The following is a 21244-nucleotide window of genomic DNA, read 5'->3' as shown; positions in this document are numbered from 1 at the left end:
CTCTTTTCAGCTCGATTTCCATCAGAGGAGAAGATGGAAAGGAAGGAGACAAATGTCCGGACTCCAAAACCGATCTAGTTACAAAATGCATCCTCTCTAGATACGATAGTTACACCCCCCCCACCCCACCCCGGCAAGAAGCGCAGAGGGGTTTTCAAGCATATTGCCCGAGCGAGGAAGAAGAGCAACAACTACTACTCCCCTCTCTTGCCAAGATACACGGGCAACTGCGCGCGGAGACACCAGAGCCCGCTTCCTCTCTCGGGGCAACTTTGGTCCTTCTTCGTGCGCGGAGGCAGCAGCAGCAGCAGCAGCAGGACCAGGCGCAGCAGAGACCATCCCTCCGAGAGCATCTTCAAGCGGGGAGATGATGGAGGCAAGCCAAGCCGGGCGCTGTGATTGGTCGGCTCCCCGCGCAGGCGCCGAGCGGGCCTGGTGGGCCAGGCCGCGGCGCTTCGTCAAGGCGACGGCCGTGTTTACAAGCGGCCGCGTCCTCCCTCTACCCCCGTTATCACCCCGCCCCGTAACCGTCCCGGAGCGCCTCAGCCGCCCAGCTCCGTCCTCTGCTCCGTTTTAAAGCCATGCCTGTGCGCTGGAAGGTGAGACGCGGCTGCTCCTGCGGCCGCCACCTTTTCGTCTATCGGGGGCTTTTATCCATTTGCCCCCAAGGGCTTCCGCCCCTATTGTGCCCTCCCGTCAGTTTTAAGGGCCGTTTGTGGCCCCCGTGGGGTTGCATTCTGCAGCCGGGCAACCTGGCTTCTCCTCCTCCTGCTGCTGCTGCTCCCGGCTGTCACTCAAAGCCCTATACCTGCCCTAACCCCAGCCTGGGGTTGGAGCATGCAGGAGGGGTGCCCCCCCCCCGAGTGAGCGCAGGGGTGGGAGTGAGTCTGCTCCCACTGGAGCTCTGAATGGGTTAGTATGTGGGCACCAGCTGGGCTGGGTTGGCGTGGAAAGCCTTTAGGGCCGCCGCTCATCTCGCATTCACGGCTCTGGCATCTTCAGTAGTTGTGCGCCCGGTGGAAATTCATTTCTGCCTGGCGTGGAGGTGGGTTCGTTGATAGGGAAACTTTTACCTGGGGGTTTCATGCCGGTGATGCGATGCTTAAAACTTAAAGGTTGCAGAGCTTGCAAAAAAAAGACACACCCCAACAACAACGTGAGACACAAATAGGTTTGGATATGTATTAAACTCCCATGCAGATGACCCCCAATATGTCCTGTCCCTCAAGAAAACAATCTTATAAAGAGAGTGCAAGTGTACTCACAGGAATCTTTGCAGTAGAGTTAGGTTCGATGGAAGCTGTTGAAATAGTACGACATCAAATCACTGGTTTCCACGTTTTTGTCTTCCTGTAGGGATTGAGTGAGTACAAGAGGAACTTCAAATGGAGGAAATCGGCTCAGTCTAGGCTTTGTAGCTCTGCACCTGAGCAAAAATGCCGATGGGCTGGACTTCGATCGGATGAGCTCGGTAAGCCAAATTAGGCTTTCTGTCCTTCTATGGCTGTATAATTACTACTTTGTGTGTGTTAATTTTATAAAGTTTACCATAGTATAGAGATAAATTACCCCCCCAACATCCTGCATGACAGCAGTATTATTTTCTAAGAAGAGAACAAAAAAACAACAACAAAACTTTTCCCCCCCAGAAAATATGGACACAAAGTTGCATGTTTAAATTCAGTGACTATGGGAGAATGGACATAAATAATGATGCCTTCTGTAGCAGGGAGACATGGTTGGATGCACCTCTTTATGCATTGCAAGGCTGGGCAACCTGTTGCCTTGAGCCCAGTTTTATGTGGGTAGCAAGGGGGGGTCAGAAGTGCGTAGCAGAGGGGGGGAAATGGATGCCCTGCTTACTTTTGGCTTTGATCCTGTCACCACCAGTTATGTGCCATATGGTTTCAACCACTACAAAAAAATCACATAGGTGTTTTTTCAGGATCTTCTAAATAAAACTAGCACTTATTTATGACATCCATTTGCATTTCCCTTTCTCTCCTTTTTCTAACTGCTGCTTAGAAATAACATAATGCTTTGAGAATTAGATACCTGTTTACGATTTTCAAAATGCACAGATTTGACGATTCCTGTTTTGCAGGAATTGCAAGAGAACCCAGTTTCATTTCTAAGAGAAGAGTGCCTTATCACAACACACAGATTTCAAAGTCCTTTGAATGGATTGGGGACAATAATTCGGAGAAAGATACGTCATCAGAATATGAAACCCACCGGCCATTGGAGTTGGGCACAAAAGACAGCAAAGATGATGTAAATCAGGAAAATATTAAAACACCTGATGCACCCAGGCTTCCTGAAAAGGTGCATTCCAGCCCTGCAAGTTCTAGATCTGAATCAACTGTAGCTCTTGCAGAAAGCAAGGTGTCACCACCCAAAACAATAGGGCATATAAACAAAAAACCACTACCTACCAAAAAGGAATTGGGAGAAAAAGACGGTGAGGTGAGACTATTGAAATTTCTTTTTGCTTTGATGTTGGAAGCAGAAGCTAAGACACAAGAGCAGCAGTTGAAGTGAATTTCTGTGCGAAATGTTTAAAAAATTGCTCTTTTAAAAATTGTAGGTCTGTCATAATTATAACACATTAAGGGGTTTGGTTATGGTACTGTTGAAGCACATTTTGTCATTGATATGAATGGAAGCCTGATTTGTCTTTGAAATGTATATGTTTCAGAGATGTTTATACAATATGATGGTATGACATTGCCTTCATCACCTTTATCCAAGAAAATATTTACACTAATTTTAAACAGTTCATTTAAGGTTCAAACACTGTTAGAGGAAAGGAAGTTATATTTTCCCCAAGTTCATTGCCAATACTTGTTGACAGCTTAACAGAGTTTTGCAGAGGAAAGCAGGCCTGAATATTCCATGGTCAAGCAGCTTCCCTAGAAGCTCTGAGTATCAACGGCAATTTATTTGGAAAACTCCTCAAAAGATATCTCCAGTGCTTGCAGCAGACCAGGTAACTTTCAAGCATATAAAAAGTAGGGTTCTTATTGTAAAGTATCATCCCGTACCTGGAAGTTTTCTTAAATGTAAGCCTCACTGAATTGACTGGGGATTTCTCCAAACTTAGGTTTGTATAGGAGTTAGGTTTACATAAATTAATATTGACGTACTTCCATTGCAATTATATTCAGGTGTATTTGGAAATAAGTTCCACTGTATTCAGTTGAACTTGCTCCCAGTTAAACCTGCATAGGATTGCTGCCTTGATAAACTGAGGCATGGTGCATAAAATGTTACATGAGTAGTATATGAGGAATCTGTTTTATAGAATCATAGAATTGTAGAGTTGGAAGGAACCCCAAGAGTCATCTAGTCCACCCCTTGCAATGCAGGAATCTCAACAAGTCATCCCCCATGAAGTCTGAAACCATGCTGGACCCTGCTTATCTTTGCAAATGTGCTAGCAGTTTTATTGCAGCACCATTCTTATGTACAGTATTTTACTAGGTAGAATCCCACAGATAAGCAGTTATCATTGGGGAGCATGACTTGTGTTTACTTAGCTGGATCAGTGACATAACAACTGAGAAGTATAGACCTCTCAATTCATTATAACCTTGTTGAGTGATCTAGGAGACTTAAGCACTATTAAATCTCACTGGTTTCAGTGCAAGATCTAGGCTGCAGTCCTAGTCCCCTTACCTGGATATAAGCCCTCTTTAACTCAGTGGAACTTGCTTCTGAGTAACGGTGGTTAGGATTGCACTGTTAATTTAGCTTTAGAAATCAACAAATTAACATCTTTTCTGAACCAAAGTTTATTCACAGTTCAAGTAAATCCATCCCTCCATATAAGTCTCCTGTCATTATTCCTGAAACTGAATATGAAAGGAGTTTCAAAGCTTCACCCCCTGTGAAAGAATGGAAACAGAGATGCAGTTTGGAGGAGAAAGAATGTCCTGTATCTGAACCTGTAGAAATTTCGTATGGAGAAAAGGTATTGCAGATTCATATTTAAGTAATTTTAAACGATTTCAAATAACTTTTGAAGTTAATACTTTGTATATATGAAGATTATCAGGATCACATTAGATTCTCAGCTGGTGACTCTGATTATATGGGGAAAGAAGTGTTTCTAAAAAAAGTAATTATGAGGATTTTTTAATTATAAAGTGTTGCATTTTATCTTTTCATCGAACCTTTAGCAGTGGATTGATAACATTTGGGATGCCATGTTTCTGTGCAAAGTTACTGAGTGAGTACAAGAAGCATGGGACCCCAATGTTAAGGATGTAATGGCACTATGATTTTCATTTATCTACTGTGTGGAAGCTGTTCAAGCTTCTAATCACGCTCCAGTGAAGTACAAATACATACTGTTTCCCCCCCTGTGTTTTGGCTGCATAACTTACACATGCAAAGTCTCCTAATAAGCTCCCCCTTAGGCTGTATTCTTCTAATTATTCCAAAGGTTTACCCATGATATCCTAAAGTGAATTTCACTTTCTTCCTAATTAGTTATCATGTATTGTTATGTGTGTTCTTCCTTTTTGCTGCTTGTATTTTTAAATTTAATTCCATAGTATTTTTTTTTTTTTTAAAGTAAGTCTCTAAAACTGAACTTCATTAAAACAAAACAAAACACTGGGGTTGATATTACTTCTTATTTCATTTCATTTTGATGCTTCCCATATGGTAATGGGCCAGAGTTCAGTAGTAAAAGCGACTGCTTTGCGTGTTGGTGGTCCCAGGTCCAATCTCTGGCGTCTTCAAGTCACGCTGGGAAATATCCCCGTCTGAAACCCTGGAGAGATACTACTGTTTATAAAATATGTCAACTAAACATTCTTCCTCAATTAAAGATATCTGAACATTTTCACATTTCAAATTTTCCCGAAACTGCTGGTACATTGAGAAGTGTCCAGACTTAAGATAATGTCTGATAGAAATGTAGCTTGTAGAGGCCTCTGGAAAAATTAATAATGTGTTTCTGAAATTTTTGCTTCAGAAAAAGGAAAAGGAAACATTTTTGAAGACTGCAGAAGATCAATCAAAGCTAAGCAAATCGGAAACAAAGCTGAAACAACAAAAACAAAAACATAGGTTACTTGGCTTACATAGAAATATTAAGTAAGTATCACATGACAGTTTTAGAGCGGGAGCCACATTAGTCTGGTGCAGCAAACCAACAGCGTCTTGTGGCACCTTTTAAAATCAGAATTGTGGAGTTGGAAGGGATCATGAGGGTCATCTAGTAAAAACCCCTGCAGTGCAGGAATCTTTTGTCCAATTTATTTAATCTAGCATCTTGTAGGAGGAAGCTAAAGATTTATCTCCAAATTGTGGCTAAATAGGATATCATAATTTTAATAGGGTGCAGTGCAATAGCTCTATCTAAACTAAGTGAGAGATTTGCAGATGCACAGAGGACATTAGTGGCTGACTATGCCTTGAACCATCTTGGTCATGGCTGAACTAAGCCAGAAGTAACAAAAGCTCATCCTAGGAACCTCTATTCAATACATGAAACAATATACAGTGGTACCTTGGGTTACATACGCTTCAGGTTACACACTCCGCTAACCCAGAAATAGTGCTGCAGGTTAAGAACTTTGCTTCAGGATAAGAACAGAAATTGGGCTCTGGCGGCGTGGCAGCAGCAGGAGGCCCATTAGCTAAAGTGGTGCTTCAGGTTAAGAACAGTTTCAGGTTAAGTACGGACCTCCGGAACGAATTAAGTACTTAACCCGAGGTACCACTGTAATAAAAAAGCAGTGCATCTTAGAATGTGCTGAGTGGTTTTTGTTATGCTGAGCGAAGCCAATCACCCCATATCTTCAAGGTGGACTTGAGATAGAGTGTGCCTCTTTTTACAAATGAATTGCTGCTAATAGCTCACTTCTCCTACAGGTAATGTTTATTTCCCAGTGTTTTGCCTGGACCTATATCATACAACATTTTCTCTCTTTAGTATTAGGATGAAAGATTTAAAGGGGGGCAGGAAGCAATGACAAAGTTTATCAGATAATTGCAAAATAATAAATCTATCTCCCCACCCTGTGAACTTGCTTTTCCCAGGAAAATGAACACAGAATACAGATCAAATTTCTTGTCTCCAGCACAGTATATGTACAAAGATGGAGCCTGGTTACGTATCAGGGGAAACAAACCTGATCAGGTCTGTCATCACTTTGAGTATTTCCATCTTATTTGTAAGCAGAGAAATTGGTGGTGGTGGGAACCATTTCACTGAATTTCTCCAGGAGGAGAAGTTATGCAACAGCATCAGTGAGGTGGGGTTTCTCATTACCTATGGCAATGGTTTAGGGCTGAATCCAACTAAATCATTTCGCAAGGGAAGCTGCTTCCACAAGTTTAGTGGAACTTCCCCTCCCTCTCCTCTCCCCATGCATTCCCTGCCCTACTCCCAAAACTGTTCGAGAGGCTTGGGAGTGACCCCACAACATATTTGGGGTGGGTGGGGGAGGAGAGAAAGGGGAATCCTGTTGCACTCATGGAAGTTGTTTTGCTTGCACAGTGACTTGCTTGGATACATAGGTTCCTGACTATCATTTTGCACTCTCCAGGTATAGTGTCCTTTTGTTTAAAGTGGTACAGTATTGCTTTAAATGAATAGTTCAGGTGGGGCTTCAGTGTTTAATTTTCTCCACCTTCTGACACCGGGCTTCAGGCCCCAAAGAGACTCTTTGCAAATTGCTGAGTGACAGCGTGAAAGTATAGTTATAAAGCCTTTCCAAGGGAGCTGTTGCCTGAAGGCAATTGCTTATGTGTTTTGTAAAGTGTATGTTTACTTTTGGCATAAATTCACCTCAAATTAGACTTCTGAAATATTAATACAGGGCAATTCATAATCACAGTAGGGATTTCCGGAGCCTATGACCTGCTGGGATAGTGAAACTGAGGTGTTCTTTGTGTTTCTTCATAATTCACCACAGGCATTCTCTATATCCATTCCCATCTCCTCCCAAGGTGCCCGGTTGCTCTGACCATGCATGCATCTCTTCTGCTACAGTTTTTTGCTTTTCAATCAAATTTTGCATGCAGAAAAATGGATCTTTAAAATAGCAAATTCCCAAATCTGTGTTTAGTAAAAGGGTACTGAAACTTTACAGACAGATGTCAGAAAGCTCTCAAATTTCTTGATATTTGGAGATCTCAGTGTGTGTTAATTTAAGCACAGAGTGACTTTCTCATTGATCTTTGCTATCTAGTCAGATTGTGCTGCAAATACCAGCTATCCTATTCCCTGAAATATATAAAGGTAATTTTAAAAGCATTTTAAAGCTTGCTTAGCTTGGTGAATATGTTAATATACTAAGATTTTCAGTTCCTTGGATTTTGTGAAGTGGTTTATAATAATAAACATGACTGTACAGTGCCTGGAAGTAAAAGCTATGGGTTGTAGCCAACTAAATCCTACTTGGAGTAGACCCATAAAAATTAATAGACCTAAGTTAGCCATTAATATCAGTGGGTCTTCTCTCAGAATTTAGATAAAACCCTATGTTTGTACTGTTTCTAACTATTAACATAACACTAACAGTTTGAATGCTTTGATATTGTAGAGGTGTTGTTGCAGAAATTATGATACACCAGGGCTCTGTATAATTCTGTATATTCATGGCTAACATTAACTACATGAAATACACATGCAAATATTTAATCCTGCAAGTGTCAGATTGGTTACTGATAACGCATAGTTTTAAATAGGGATGTTTATTAAGAATGCCATTCAAAACAAGTCATAAGGAGAGTAGATCACATTCTTTGTAAAGTAAACTGTAGGAGGCAGGATAACACCACAATCCCAACAGATGGAAAGGGATCGTTTTTCATGTGAGATTGAATCTCATTTACTGTAACATAATCAAATAAGTAAATAAATGCTATTTTATTTCTGTGTTACTTTCTTTAGGGTTCTCAAAACACCCTAAATACCATGTGGTATATGGAGGTTGGTTGCATCTAAGTTCTTCCTGCTTGGAGCAATTATAACATTTCTGAACCTTCAAAATGAAATACAATGTGGCATTAAGCAAATGTATAGCTGGTAGGCTTTTTGTGCTTGCTGCATAATTTATTTAACAGCTGTGCTTGGGCTTGGCTGCTTGTAACTCTTGCTTACTTTAAAAACTGTATCTGCACTCTTATATATGCTGCTCTTTGTTAGTGCTGCCGCTGGTCATGTACATGTATTCTGTGTCACGCTGCTCTGTGCTGTCAGTTGTGACTATTAAATGAATTAATAGTTTTAAACAAATGTTACAGACCACAATAAAAAAATCCAACTTTGTGAAATCTTCATACCCAGGTGAAAGAACTTCGGGAGAAAGCAGAGGCCTACAGGCGAAGAGTCCAGGGAACCCACTTTTCCAGAGATCATTTAAATCAGATTCTGTCAGATAACAACAGGCTTTGGGATTTGTCCTCGAATTCCAGTGCTGAAGAAATCATTAGCAACAATGTCAGAGCTCTAGATCTTGCAGGGTAAGGGATTCTGTGTGGAATAAGCCGACCCGGAATATGATAGTTTAAGAAATGGAATATTCATTTCACTAAATGAGTGCAATTTGTGGTTACAGCCTCTAATATTCCAATTATATCGCTTTGTGAATTCATTTTTTTGAATTCATTTAGGACTGCTCTAGAAAAAACGTGCTAAAATGGCCATTCTTGGCATGAAATTCTCCCTTTTTTCATCTCCACAATGTTAGTAATGAAACATATGAATGTTTGTGTGTGTGTGTATTAATATTTTTTTGTGGCAGAAAACTTTTTAAATCAAGAAGTGAAATCAAGTTCAGTGGGCTTTATTGCATAGCTATTTTATTAGCAGCACAACCCTAACATATTTATTCAGAAGTAGAACCCTTTGATTTTAATGACAAATACTTCCATGAAAATTTGTTACGTGACTGTAGCCTATGTAAAATTGATTTCAAGTGCTCAGCATCTCTAGATCATGTTGGAAGTATGTGTGTGAAGACCGGTTTTTGCAGGCTGTACATCTGTGCTTCCACACAAGAACATGCTACATGGGGGTAAGAGGGGAAATGAATCCAGTAACTGAGTGACCCTATAGTGCCCTCCAGTTGTTGTTGTTGGGTGTCAGCTCCTATTAACCCAATCCAGCATGGTTAATATTCAGGTATTATGGGAAGTATTATGGAAGTGAGAGCTGGACCATAAAGAAGGCTGATCGCCGAAGAATTGATGCTTTTGAATTATGGTGCTGGAGGAGACTCTTGAGAGTCCCATGGACTGCAAGAAGATCAAACCTATCCATTCTGAAGGAAATCAGCACTGAGTGCTCACTGGAAGGACAGATTGTGAAGCTGAGGCTCCAATACTTTGGCCACCTCATGAGAAGAGAAGACTCCCTGGAAAAGACCCTGATGTTGGGAAGGGGACGACAGAGGACGAGATGGTTGGATAGTGTTCTCAAAGCTACCAGCATGAGTTTGACCAAACTGCGGGAGGCAGTGGAAGACGGGAGTGCCTGGCGTGCTCTGGTCCATGGGGTCACGAATAGCCGGACACGACTAAACGACTAAACAGCAACAACAACATTATGGGAATTCTAGCTGAAAACATCTGAAAAGGCACCAGGTTGGGGAAGACTTCCCTTCTGGCCCTATTCATTAGGAGGTTCAGTAGGAGGCCGCAGTCATATCCAACCCTTCTATGTCTAAGTTTAAAATTCTGCATTACAGTACATACACAGGAGTTGGAATTCAAAGACTTACTTTAGGCTCAGGCATGTCCAATGAGCTTTTGGCTTTTTTATTTAACCAATAATCCTCAGTACCATTTTGCAAACTTGCCTTGAAAGTTATCTCAGTTTCAAGCGTTTTTCGTGTGACCTGAAGCCCCTCAGAGCACCTTTGATCTTACAGTACTGGTTATGCAATTTTTTGAATACTGGCTGCAAAGGCTTTCGTTTAAAAGTTTAAAACCCTAGCGGATTCCCTACAAGCTGAACTATGTGTATGTTGGTATGAAGTAAAAAACTTATCAGACTTTATATGATAGTTTTGCTTTTAATCATATGTTTGAGTCCGATCAGTATATTTCTGAATACCTAAGGGAACATCCTGAATTCACTGCACTGCTTGCTTCCTCTTTATACAGCGTCCGTGAGAGAAAGCTCTTGCCACATCCTGAATTGCCAAAACAGTTCCAGCTGAACAACACTGGGAAATTAGGCATGTCAGACGCTGCCACTGTTCCAGTCAAACAGCGTTTGGTTTGGGACAAACCAGGCAATGATGAGCAACTGGAAAATCAGTCACCAGCATTAGAGGAAGAAGAGGGGGCGAAACATAAGCCGGAACCGGAAGAGATCGAAGAACTGAAAGAAAACGATAAGGATGCCAATACAGACACCCAGCAAGTGTAAGTATCTAAAATTATGTTTCAAACCAACGTCGTTCAGTTATGACAATTACACGCAATGTCTGTTAAGTAGGGCAATGACAGTTTCACTATGTAATGGAGGAATCAAATCGATGTACATGAATGAGGTTAGAAATTACTATTTCAGTTTGAACTAGTTTTTTTGTTTTTTTGTTCTTACTAATTAGCCACAGGAGACATTTCAAGCATCACTATTCATTCAGAAACTGTTGGTTGCCACTTGTTGCTAAACCTGAATTGCACGACTTGCAATAAACCATGGTTTTCCTGTTTGGATGCAGTGATGAGCTAATTAAGCATAGTACGCCAGGGGACGTTGTGGTGGGAGCACATGAGTACAAGGCTTGTTCATGTAATGCCATACCATGTTTTGAAGTTGTATCAAGAAAGAATGATTAACCTCCTGCTGGATTATTTTACACATGGATTATTTTACTCATATTGCAAATTGGGAATTGCTCTAAAAACCATGCTGAAAGTTACTTTCCATGTTAGTTTTTTTCCTCCTTATGGGAAGCAGCTGGAAAATGGCTGACAACACATGACTTGGTAACATGAGAATCATGAGATAATGGTTTAGAGATACAGCTGGTGACATTCTTCAAAGCATATTAAATATGAAAGCATCATTTTTTTAAAAAAAGTATGTGCTCACTCTTTGATATTGATAAAGATCGCAAATGGGGAAAGTTGACAAGGTAGATCCAACTTCATTTGCTGGTGTACAAATATGAAATGAAATTTATTACGGTCCCAGACCAGTTTTGGTGTGCAAATATAACTAGGAGCATAATGACTGTTTTGTAGTGATACTAAGACAGGACACATTCTTAAGATAGAGAAGAACAGGAAAACCAGGTAGAAAACCAGTATGACTGGGGGTCGAAGTTGCACTAAAGATAACACTATGGGGGCCATAATGGTGAAAGGGAGGGCGCTTTTTGGAAATCTGTGAGGCCAATGAATAATGGGTGTAAGACAGCCATTAATAATTTAGATTGGATAAAAAGAATGATTCTGTCTATTGGACCGAATGTGTAAAATTCCTAAGCGGTCTACCTAGAATATTTGTGGGAACCAACCAAACCCGCAGAAATGAAGATATAACTGTATATTTTGAAGGCTCTCTTGTGGTTTTCATTCTCTCTTGCTCATGGCCTATATAATATGTAGAACTTTCCCTGGGAGAGCAAACAAAATAAGATTCTTCAATTTATTAATTATGGCCACCAATAAATTAGAGGATACACTTTTTACCATGTGTATATTTGTATGTTTTGTCATATTTTTCAGAGAAGAAAACATGAATTCTCCAGGTGATATGGCAGAGTCTTCTTTGGTATCCTCACAAGAGGGTGGCAGGCTTCCTACTCCACAGCTAAGGGCACTTGGTGGAGCCCAAAGAACACATCATGACCTTACAACACCAGCTGCTGGTAACCATTTAATGATTCATAGATATAGATACAGTATAAAGACAGAGACATATAGATATATAGACCCACCCACCCACACCCCTTAAATATAAAAAGAACACAAAGCAATTTATTTCTGGAAATTCAGCATTAACAATAGTGTGTTCTTTTATTCCTGTAGGAGGTGCTGTTTTAGTATCTCCTCCAAAAGTGAAGCCTTCATCCTCGCTGCATGTGCGGCAGGGGTCTTCAGAAAAGCATGCCCTGGCAAGTCAAATCTCAAGGGAAGACTTGAAAAGAAAATCTAACAGGGTGGTACGTTTTGCTTAAAATTTGCTTAGAATTACCCTTTGTTTTCACTTTCTTTGTTTTCACGTCTACTGAATAAAAATGACAAATTATCTAGTGTTATCTGTTGACGACCGTGAAGCAGTTATAGTTTTATCAAACAAATGTCATGGAAGTAACTGGGGAAATAACAGACTCTGTATTCCTATTGCTAAACATTGCACAGACATGCACTAACCCCTGATGGAGTGTTTTAATGCATGGTTTAGACTGAAAGCACTCCCTATCAGCCCCTCCTCAGAGGCTCTGAGATTTGGAGAACCCTTTTCTTTCCACTATGCTTGAGGTGTGGAAGAGGAGTCAGGGGTACGTGGCTTCCCGGACGTCTCTACTACACCCTTTCCTGGATCACCCAGGGTCTACCTGCCTGGGACATTATAACCAATTTCATATGTGGGAGGAGGCTGGTAACTCAAGAGAGGGGGATCTATTTGAGAGGGAGCCCCCGAGGCCCCCAAATCAGCTGTTCCTGATCCTAAAAAAATATTGACTAACAGTGCTATAGGCCTGTAGCTATGCAAAGCAAATGGCCTTCCCTAGACCACTGATTGACAGCCTTTGAAAATGAGTGCCAGTGATACATTGTCTGCAGGAATGGGCCGGTCTGAGATTTGTATTAGATGCTATTGAATGCAGTTTCCAAAGTTTATGTGCTAAACAGGACAAGCTCAGCCTCAGTGAAGCAAGCCTGTCTGAAACTAATTCACTACTGGTGCCTCCCTCTGGTGAAATTAAGTCATAGTAAACCATCCCTATCATTTGATGGTTGGAGATGGATGCTCGGAATGAGGCTCCTACCTCCACTTATGCGATTCAATCTTTGATCATTTCTAAAATGACTAACTAAAGGTAAAGTTAAAGGGACCCCTGACCATTAGGTCCAGTCGTGACCGACTCTGGGGTTGTGGCGCTCATCTCGCTTTATTGGCCGAGGTAGCCTGCATACAGCTTCTGGGTCATGTGGCCAGCATGACTAAGCCGCTTCTGGTGAGCCAGAGCAGCGCACGGAAACGCCGTTTACCTTCCCGCCGGAGTGGTACCTATTTATCTACTTGCCCTTTGATGTGCTTTCGAACTGCTAGGTTGGCAGGAGCAGGGACCGAGCAACAGGAGCTCACCCCATCGCGGGGATTCGAACCGCCGACCTTCTGATCGGCAAGTCCTAGGCACTGTGGTTTAACCCACAGTGCCACCCGCGTCCCTCTAAAAATGACTAACTAGATGATCTCAAAAGCAGTCCCTTCAGCTCTTTCCCCCCTCTATTTTCACTGGCCCAAAACTCCTCCATACACAGCTATTAACCTGCAGTTATGCACTCATGAATCTAGTTTGAGGGACTCGTGTGTGCAGAAGTGATCAGTTAAATGTGACATTCATTTAAAGTAACTTCAATGTCTGCAGCCAGACATAGCTAACTAAGTGGAAAAGGACAGTCTTGTTCATTTCCTGTGAACAGCATTGGCATAGTTTTTCACAACGTGACAGGGTCTTTTTTCAACTCTGTCTTTTCAGGATGACGAGGATACGCCACTGAGTCCTTCCCCAGCTGCTGGGCTGAAAACTGTGGATCCTTTGCCTCTGAGGAAAGATCAATGGTGCAGCCGAGAATCGTCAGGTGCCAGAAGCTCTCCAGCTTCAGCATATTCAGGGCAGACAACAAAAGTTCCTGCCTTAAAATCAGCCAAGGATGCTTTTTTGCCCTATTGGAGTCCATCGTGCCGCATTCAAGGAATGCTTAGGGATCCTGAGTTTCAGCATAATGGTTGGCTTACTTTCTACACAATTTTGGACCTTTTTTAGATAGGTAGAATGGCTTTAAATAAGAGCTTCTGGGTCTTGGCAGGAGCAGCAATAGAAACTCTTCATTTCTGTGAATCTGTACATTGAAAAATACCCAAGTGTCTCCTATTACCCTGCAATGTGACCCCACACTGAAAAACTGAAACAGCCAAAAGTAGACAGCTCCCTTAAGCATGCAGAAACTTTCTATTAAATATGTTTCTCAACATATTTATATATCATCCACTGATAGAAAATATTAAAGCAATGTATATGTTGAGAGTAATGCAAGTTGAATGGCTAATGTGCATAACAACTGGCTGTCATGCATACTCATCAGGCCACTTGATGGCATTGGACCCAATTTGGGCTCAAGCCTGGCACAGGGATTTGCCTGGCTCCTCACACCTCTTGCCCCATTTGGTTTGAGCAGCGGGGCTGCAAATGCATCCCTGGCCCTACTATTCTGTTAGACTGTGATGCCCCCTGGTAGGGTTTGGATTACGCATATAGCCTGTGTTTCTGACTTGGCAGTATCTGTTCCTAGAGCCTTGAAAAGGCTATATCAATGGAAGCAGGAGCATGCATCCTTTCCCCCAGCAGGACCTGAATTCTCTTGGAGGAGATCTGCCAGCAGTGGGGTGGGACCACAGATAGTTCACGCTCTTTCTGTTCCAGCCCTCTTTTCCCTGCTGGGTAACCCTTCCTCAGCTGGTTAACTCTTCCCTCGTGTGCAGTTCTGATGATGATTGACCCCATGGTTGCTATTATATTCAGGAGTGTGGAAAGAACAGGGGTAGCTTACAGCTTTGCTCTTCCTGCAATCCCTGCTTTTGCTGCTCATTTGACTAGGGAACAGCTGAGAAGTGAAAGGAGGCTGAGCTGCAGAAAAAAGTTGATCTTTATCTGGAGGTCTGCCCCTTCCTCTTCTGCTTGACTGATCAGTGGGAGGGTATGTTGGGGGGCCACAAAGGATTAGGCAGTGGCCCAGAAGCAGTCCGAGGGGGTGCAGATGTCACACTTCTGAACTAGAGAAAGAAAGAAAAAGGCATGTTTCTTGAAGACTACTAAGTGGAGAATGTGCATATTGCGCGGGAAGTGTCAAAGATTTGGTTGAGAGACCCACATTCCCCAAGGCCTGTTGGAGATTATGTATATTTACTTGGAAATGTGTACAGTTGATTCTTCATGCACAGATTTATGTGCATATTCTCCATGAAGTCTGATGAATGCAGATGATGGCTGGCTGTTATGCACACTAACCACTCGATTTGCACCACCTCGACCTATACAAATACAATAAAACAATGCAAAATAATCATAAAAATGACTGGGTCATCTTGAAAAACTTTTGAGACAACCAAATAGGCCCGTTGGCGTAAAAAAAGAGTCTTCAAGAGATGTTGGAAGGGTAGCTACAGGGATACCTGCTAACTAAAACAAATAGGATTGAAATGGAGACAGTGACAAATCATGGATGAAGATAGATTATGAGTAGACTGTTGTAGCAGCTTTCTTTTCAAACAGTTCACAGTGAGAGAATACAGTTGGACTACATAACCCCTACCAACTCCATATGTCTATGATTCTATGTACAATATGGATATTTTTCTTTACATCTCAACACTAATCTGAAGGAGTTAATATTTTGGGGGAATGCTTTGTTGACCAACATTGTTGAAGAACGTTGACTGTACATTAGTGCTGTATTTTTTCTGTGTATAAGACGCCCCCATGTATAAGACAACCCCTATTTTTTTAAACCCAAAATTACGAAATTAAGTTGTTTAGCTTTTTGGGGGGATGGGGGAGGTCACTTCCACCAACTGCTCACCTGCCTGCCTGCCGCTGCCAATCACTTGCCACAGCCACTTCTGATTGCATACCTCTCCACAGCCGCCAATTGTCTGCCCGCTCGCCGCCACCAACAGCCCACCCACCCACTTGCCGCAGCCGCCATCGCTTGCCCGCCTCTCAACAGCCACCAGTTGCCTGCCCAGTTGCTGCAGCCACAGCCAGTCACCAGCAGGCCTTGCCACAGCCACCAATCATCCGCCCAATCGCTGCTGCTAATCTCTTGCCTGCTGCTGGCGTTAATCGCACGTTCCCCCTCTACATTCACGATCCATGTACTGTATAAGACGACACCCAATTTGTGCCTGTTTTTTTTAGCAGAAAGCGTCGTCTTATACATGGAAAAATATAGTATATTGGCTTTCCCATGAGGAGGTAAAGTATTTGTGGACTGGAGAAATGCAATGTTGTGTGCTGTTTCTTTTTAGGCGGTGTTGCAAGCCCTAAAAGGAGCTGGATGCAATTACCACTTCAGGAGAGAAACTATAATGATGAAGGTATTTCTCCTCTTTTATCCATGTTAAATATAACTAGAGCCGTTAATAATTTTTAGGCATTTATTATTAATGTAGTCATTAATAATAACAACACATAATTCTGTACAGTATTTCAGTTTCCCCTCCTCCCCCCCCCCCAAGTAGGAACTATGAAAGCTGTTGTAAAAATAGATATTTCATACTAATTCATGCTAATGGAAACTTTAAAAGTGTGTATAAATATATAACCAGTCTCTCTCTCTCTCTCTCTCTCTCTCTCTCTCTCTCTCTCACACACACACACACACACACACACACACACGTGTATGAATATGAGAATGTATATGCATGTGTTATGCAGTGAACTGTTCTGTTTGTGACGAATATAGAATCCCATGGCTTGATTTTAGTTCAGTGGAACCTTGGTTGTTGAACATAATCTGTTCCAGAAGACCATTCGACTTCCGAAATGTTCAACAACTGACATGCAATTGCTGGTAGGCAAAATCCATTGAAAAATTGGAGAAACACGCCTCAGAAGCTGTTTGATTTGTGAGGCACGTTTGAAAACGGAAGCATTCACTTCTGGGTTGTTGGCGTTCGAAAGCTGAAACATTCAACTTCTGAAGCGTTCAACAACCAAGGTTCCACTGTATGTCATCCCACTGATTATGTTTGGATGTAGTGTTAGCTGTGGTTGAATACTACAAGAGCAGTCCTGAGTGAGCCTTGGCTTTGTGCACTCTCTCCTCAGGCCATGGTGGAGGAGGTCAGAAACATGCCATGCAGACCCTAAATTGTGGTTAACCTTAATCATGGTCAGTAGAAACAAGCCAGCTTCATAAAGTATGGTTTGAAGTTGGCTTGTTTCAATGCACAGTATTCCGTATTCACCACAATTAAGTGTTAAATCTGAATAAAGCTGTTGTGTAGACCTCTGTAGCTATACCATTCCAAGATCATAAGTACGTGGGGAAAGAATTTTAGTATGCCCTGATTTATTAACTCCATTGGAACTTGAAGACTACAAAACTTAACACCATGTCTGCTACCTGTAGTAGTCCCTTAGCAGGCTTACCATCCCTTGTCTGTGCATAGCATCTTAGATTTGGTTTCTGTTTTGCCTCTTACCATTCTTCTTCATTGCATTGTTCTCTTGGGACGACAAAGCACATATTTGATCAAATATTTTCAAACTGTATGACCTCCCTAAATGCACCTTTTAGATTTGAACTGCAACTAAGATCAAGGGAGTGTTTGACTGGAATTATGATGCTAATTACCATCTAGGGCCTAGGACAAGGAGAGAGTAGGGTCATTCAGGTCTCCACTGAATTTCTTAAAGTTCATTATATATCAATCCCAGGCAAACAAAAAGTGGATAAATAGAGGAGACCACAGGCTAAATCACACAATTATTTCTGAGACAGTGAAACCTGTACAAAATAACGATGCTACATAGGTTTCAAATGGGGAACTGTTGGTGAGAAACGGCCCTCACAACCACATAAAAAGAAATACTCACAGTTTTCTTTCCACCTCTGTAGCTTGGCAGTTTGATGTAGGGTCATGACTTGCACACACCCAAGAAAACAACAACCCCGAGGCGGAAAAATCTGTGTTCATTGGTTTTTGCACCTCTGAATTAATGTGTGACTCATCCCTAACACTTGCCATTAAAGAGGAATTGTTTAGCTTGCAATGCCCCATTGCACAGATTGAGACGGGAGATGCTTGGAAGTACTTGCTCAGAATTAATGGCTGCATATGCAAATATCATAGAAACTGTTGCACCTTCTGAGTAAGGTCCATCTGATACTTGGCTCTTTTAGCAGCTTTCAGTAATAGCTAAGACTGAAAAGTGTGTGGGCTGTGCAGATTGCTCAGCAAAGCAACTATAAATGTTTACAGAAAGCCTCTAAAGTCAACCAGGTCTTCAGCAATGCCCTGCCGTCTCATCAATCTTCTTGAGATGACAGATCGTTGCCAAACAGTTGCTCTGCTACTGAAAACAAATGATTAGCAGCAGAAAAGCTAGTATCTGAAATTTTATCTAATTTTAAATGCACACATTTACTGTGCAATGCTTAGGTGCTGAGTCTTGGCACCTCTTTAATGGTAGTTTCAGGAAAGGAACTATAGTGATGGAGGTAGTCTGTAATTTTTCTTGCATACAGTGTTTTTGAACATTTCTCAGGCAAGCTCTTTCAGAAACTTAGTACCACAAAACTAGCACATAAAGACAAACCAGGCAGCTGCTCTTTCAACAGCTTTCCGGTTTGGTCTCTTGCGATTATGGCAGGCAAGACTCTCGACGATGTTGTATTACAAAAATAGTGACTTGGTAGAAACTCTTAATTTTGTGTGGATTTGAGCAACGTATGGTTCATGGGTAGGTATGTCCATCTATCAGTTCATGCTCCATGCAGCAGGATTGCTTTGCTCTCCTTATGTGCAGCGCATAAGTTACATGGTAGCCAGAGGCTACTCAGAGTGCACATTGGAAGCGATGCATGAATCAAGAGTGTACCTCAGAATTCTTTGCAGTGTTGCAGAAGATGTTGTGGCATGCCTCTTGGCTCATGCTTTGATTTCCTGGAACTGGGGTGCAAGCAATATTTTCCACCGTAGAGTTTTCTGTAGCTTCAATCCCCTTGTGTGTGCTGTTGCTACATCTGTATCTTCTTACAGCTAAGTTCACCCCACGCAGTATGGTCAAAAGTGTGGCCCATGTTAACTGTCAATGAAAGTAAAATGGTATTTCCATTGGACTGAGTTTGCACCAGTACAAGAAAGCATACTTTGGAATCACATGTGTTCATTTATGTGTTTGGTCCTTTCAGAAATAAAATACAGCACCTCTAGTTTCAATATTAATAGGTTGCTCTTAAAAAGTACAATTGTTTTTTTTTTTAAAGTACCATACAGTTCAGGAAGCTTTGAAGATGTGCCTTGTGTCATAATTTTAAAAACCAATCTAAATCTGGCTTCACTATCCATATATACTCCTAATTCCCCAGTGTAGAAAATAATTATATGATTGTTGGTAAGTTTGTGTTAACCTTACAGTTCCTAAAGAGGACAATGTCCATTTTAGCAAGCCCCTAAGCATATTTTGCTTATCTTGTTACCATGTATCTGATTGGTTCCCCCGCCTTTGTTATGTTTACAGATGATGATGACCGATTGTCCCAGCTATCTGCTCGATCTGCTGCTTCTAGTTCACTGGCATCTCAGGTTCTAGAACGAGCACAGAGAAGAAAGGAGAACTTCTGGGGCAAAATGTGATTGTGTTCAGCTATACTCCTGAATTGTTTTGGTATTTTAATACCAATTTGCGGAAATTATTTGAGGCTGAATTCTGGTTGTTTGCACTTACCACTTTGGTAAAAGGGTCCCATATAGGAAATGCTGGCTATTCACATCCCTTTATCTTGGATGGGACAGGGATAGATGACCTGTGATCCTTTGGGAGTTTTTGCATGACAGCTCCACTCTGGTCATTGGCCGCACTGGCTGGGACTGAAGAGAGCTTAGAGTCCAGAAACATCTAGAGGTCACAGGCAAAGCTCCTACTGGCATGGGTTCTGGGAATGCACAACCTGTCTTAGATTTGAGCTCTACCTCATTTGGTCACAAATGTTTTTAGCTAGAGCAGTGTCAGTCTTGTTCAAATGGCATTATAGCAGAGAAGTGTTGCCATGCTACAATGTGTTCATCTTCATCATCCATCACAAAGAGGAGATTGTCAAGTATTCCCAGTGAAGTAAGAGTAAATAACATGAAGGATGAACCCAGGTGTAGGTTGCCAGCAACCTTCATTGATTCCTGACCTCAGCATTTCTTCATCTCTTCTGGCACTCACTGAGCCCCAAAATCCTTTAATCCCACCCAGCATATTCATATAAATAATTCAGATTCCTCATGTCAGATTCATCAGCACTGATCTTTATGCTCCAATGCAGTCTTGGCATTTACCCAAAGCTATTATGGACCTAACATAATTTTTGACTTGGTCATGTCTGTGCAGGTTCCAGCAGGAATCAATGTAGCTTCTGTGGCTGCCTTGGCAATACCAACCTGAGTCAGTTTTCATTATGAGAGTACCAAGTAAGAGACAACCACAAAAGTTACTCTCATGACCCAACACCACAGCATCCTGTTACTTTGGTTCTGTCCTCAATATACATTCCAGTGTCACTCCCCTTCACCTGTTAGCAGTTTTATCATAAAGACGTAACTAAATCTCAGTCCATAATACTCCAGGTAATGAAGCCCATGAGCAGTATCTGAACCGAAGCGTTCTTCAACATTTCACAGAAGGAAAGGTTATTGGCAGTCTATGAGCCAGACAAAGACTTGTTGCCACCCATTCAACTAGTGGTTCTTTGAAAGTAAATTTTAAACAGTCCTCTCACGTGGATTGGGACTGTCATTGGGGACAAAGAGTTAAAGCTGTGCTGCCCCAAACCAATGTCCCAGTCCGGATCGGGGCTCCCACACCTGCAACTTACTTTTTAAAATGATTCATAGCATTGCTAATTGTGTGAATAGAATAATGCCTAGTTTGGCCCTAGTTGTATTTAAATCACAGTTGTGTTTCTCTGTCATGATAATTTTCAGGTTTGTACACGTGATCACTGTTAGCCATATTGAGTTTTAAATGTTGTATTTAGATCACCACAGCGGATTCTTCTCAAGACTCAGGGAATTGGAAAGAACTGAACTTGATGACAATGCAATGCTGTCTTGCTGTGCTGTTTCAGAATTATTAGCATCGTAGAAAGATTTTTAAAGCTAAAATGGGTTTATTCTTTCCCAGATTAGCCCACAGCATTTTAACATTCAACAGCACTGTTTATAAAGAAGTGATGGAACTTTCATTATTATTTTTTAATGTTAGATTTTTATGATTAAAAAATCGCTTTTTATGTGTTTTAAAATAAAAATTAAGTTGTA

The 21244-nt window shown here is 41.6% G+C and overlaps 1 protein-coding gene across 3 annotated transcripts; it reads left to right on the top strand.

Moving 5' to 3' along the window:
* Window positions 1-417: 417 nt before the first annotated feature.
* MDM1 (Mdm1 nuclear protein) lies at window positions 418-21244 on the top strand. 3 transcript variants are annotated; one of them, XM_082239646.1, is made up of 15 exons: window positions 418-599; window positions 1357-1471; window positions 2105-2466; window positions 2855-2989; window positions 3794-3973; window positions 4985-5106; window positions 6055-6154; window positions 7913-7951; window positions 8309-8484; window positions 10129-10392; window positions 11707-11849; window positions 12010-12143; window positions 13689-13791; window positions 16238-16306; window positions 19458-21244. In XM_082239646.1, exons 1-15 carry the CDS (start codon window positions 582-584, stop codon window positions 19571-19573), a joined length of 2076 nt encoding a protein of 691 aa, XP_082095772.1. In that variant the 5' UTR covers window positions 418-581; the 3' UTR covers window positions 19574-21244. The 3 variants fall into 3 exon arrangements, with proteins under 3 accessions (XP_082095772.1, XP_082095770.1, XP_082095771.1); XM_082239644.1 differs by having other exon boundaries at window positions 419-599; window positions 13689-13938; XM_082239645.1 differs by lacking the exon at window positions 7913-7951 and having other exon boundaries at window positions 419-599; window positions 13689-13938.

The sequence above is a fragment of the Podarcis vaucheri genome (genome assembly GCF_965113315.1).
Source record: "Podarcis vaucheri genome assembly, chromosome: 10".
NCBI lineage: Eukaryota > Metazoa > Chordata > Lepidosauria > Squamata > Lacertidae > Podarcis > Podarcis vaucheri.
Note: the sequence above shows the minus strand (reverse complement) of the source record. Positions and strands in the feature narration are given on the sequence as shown.

Excerpts from the sequence above, each read along its gene's own strand:
- MDM1 (XM_082239644.1), top strand. Across the intron at positions 2,990-3,793 it reads CAGTGCTTGCAGCAGACCAG|TTTATTCACAGTTCAAGTAA; the intron begins GTAACTTTCAAG and ends TCTGAACCAAAG. Across the intron at positions 10,393-11,706 it reads AATACAGACACCCAGCAAGT|AGAAGAAAACATGAATTCTC; the intron begins GTAAGTATCTAA and ends CATATTTTTCAG.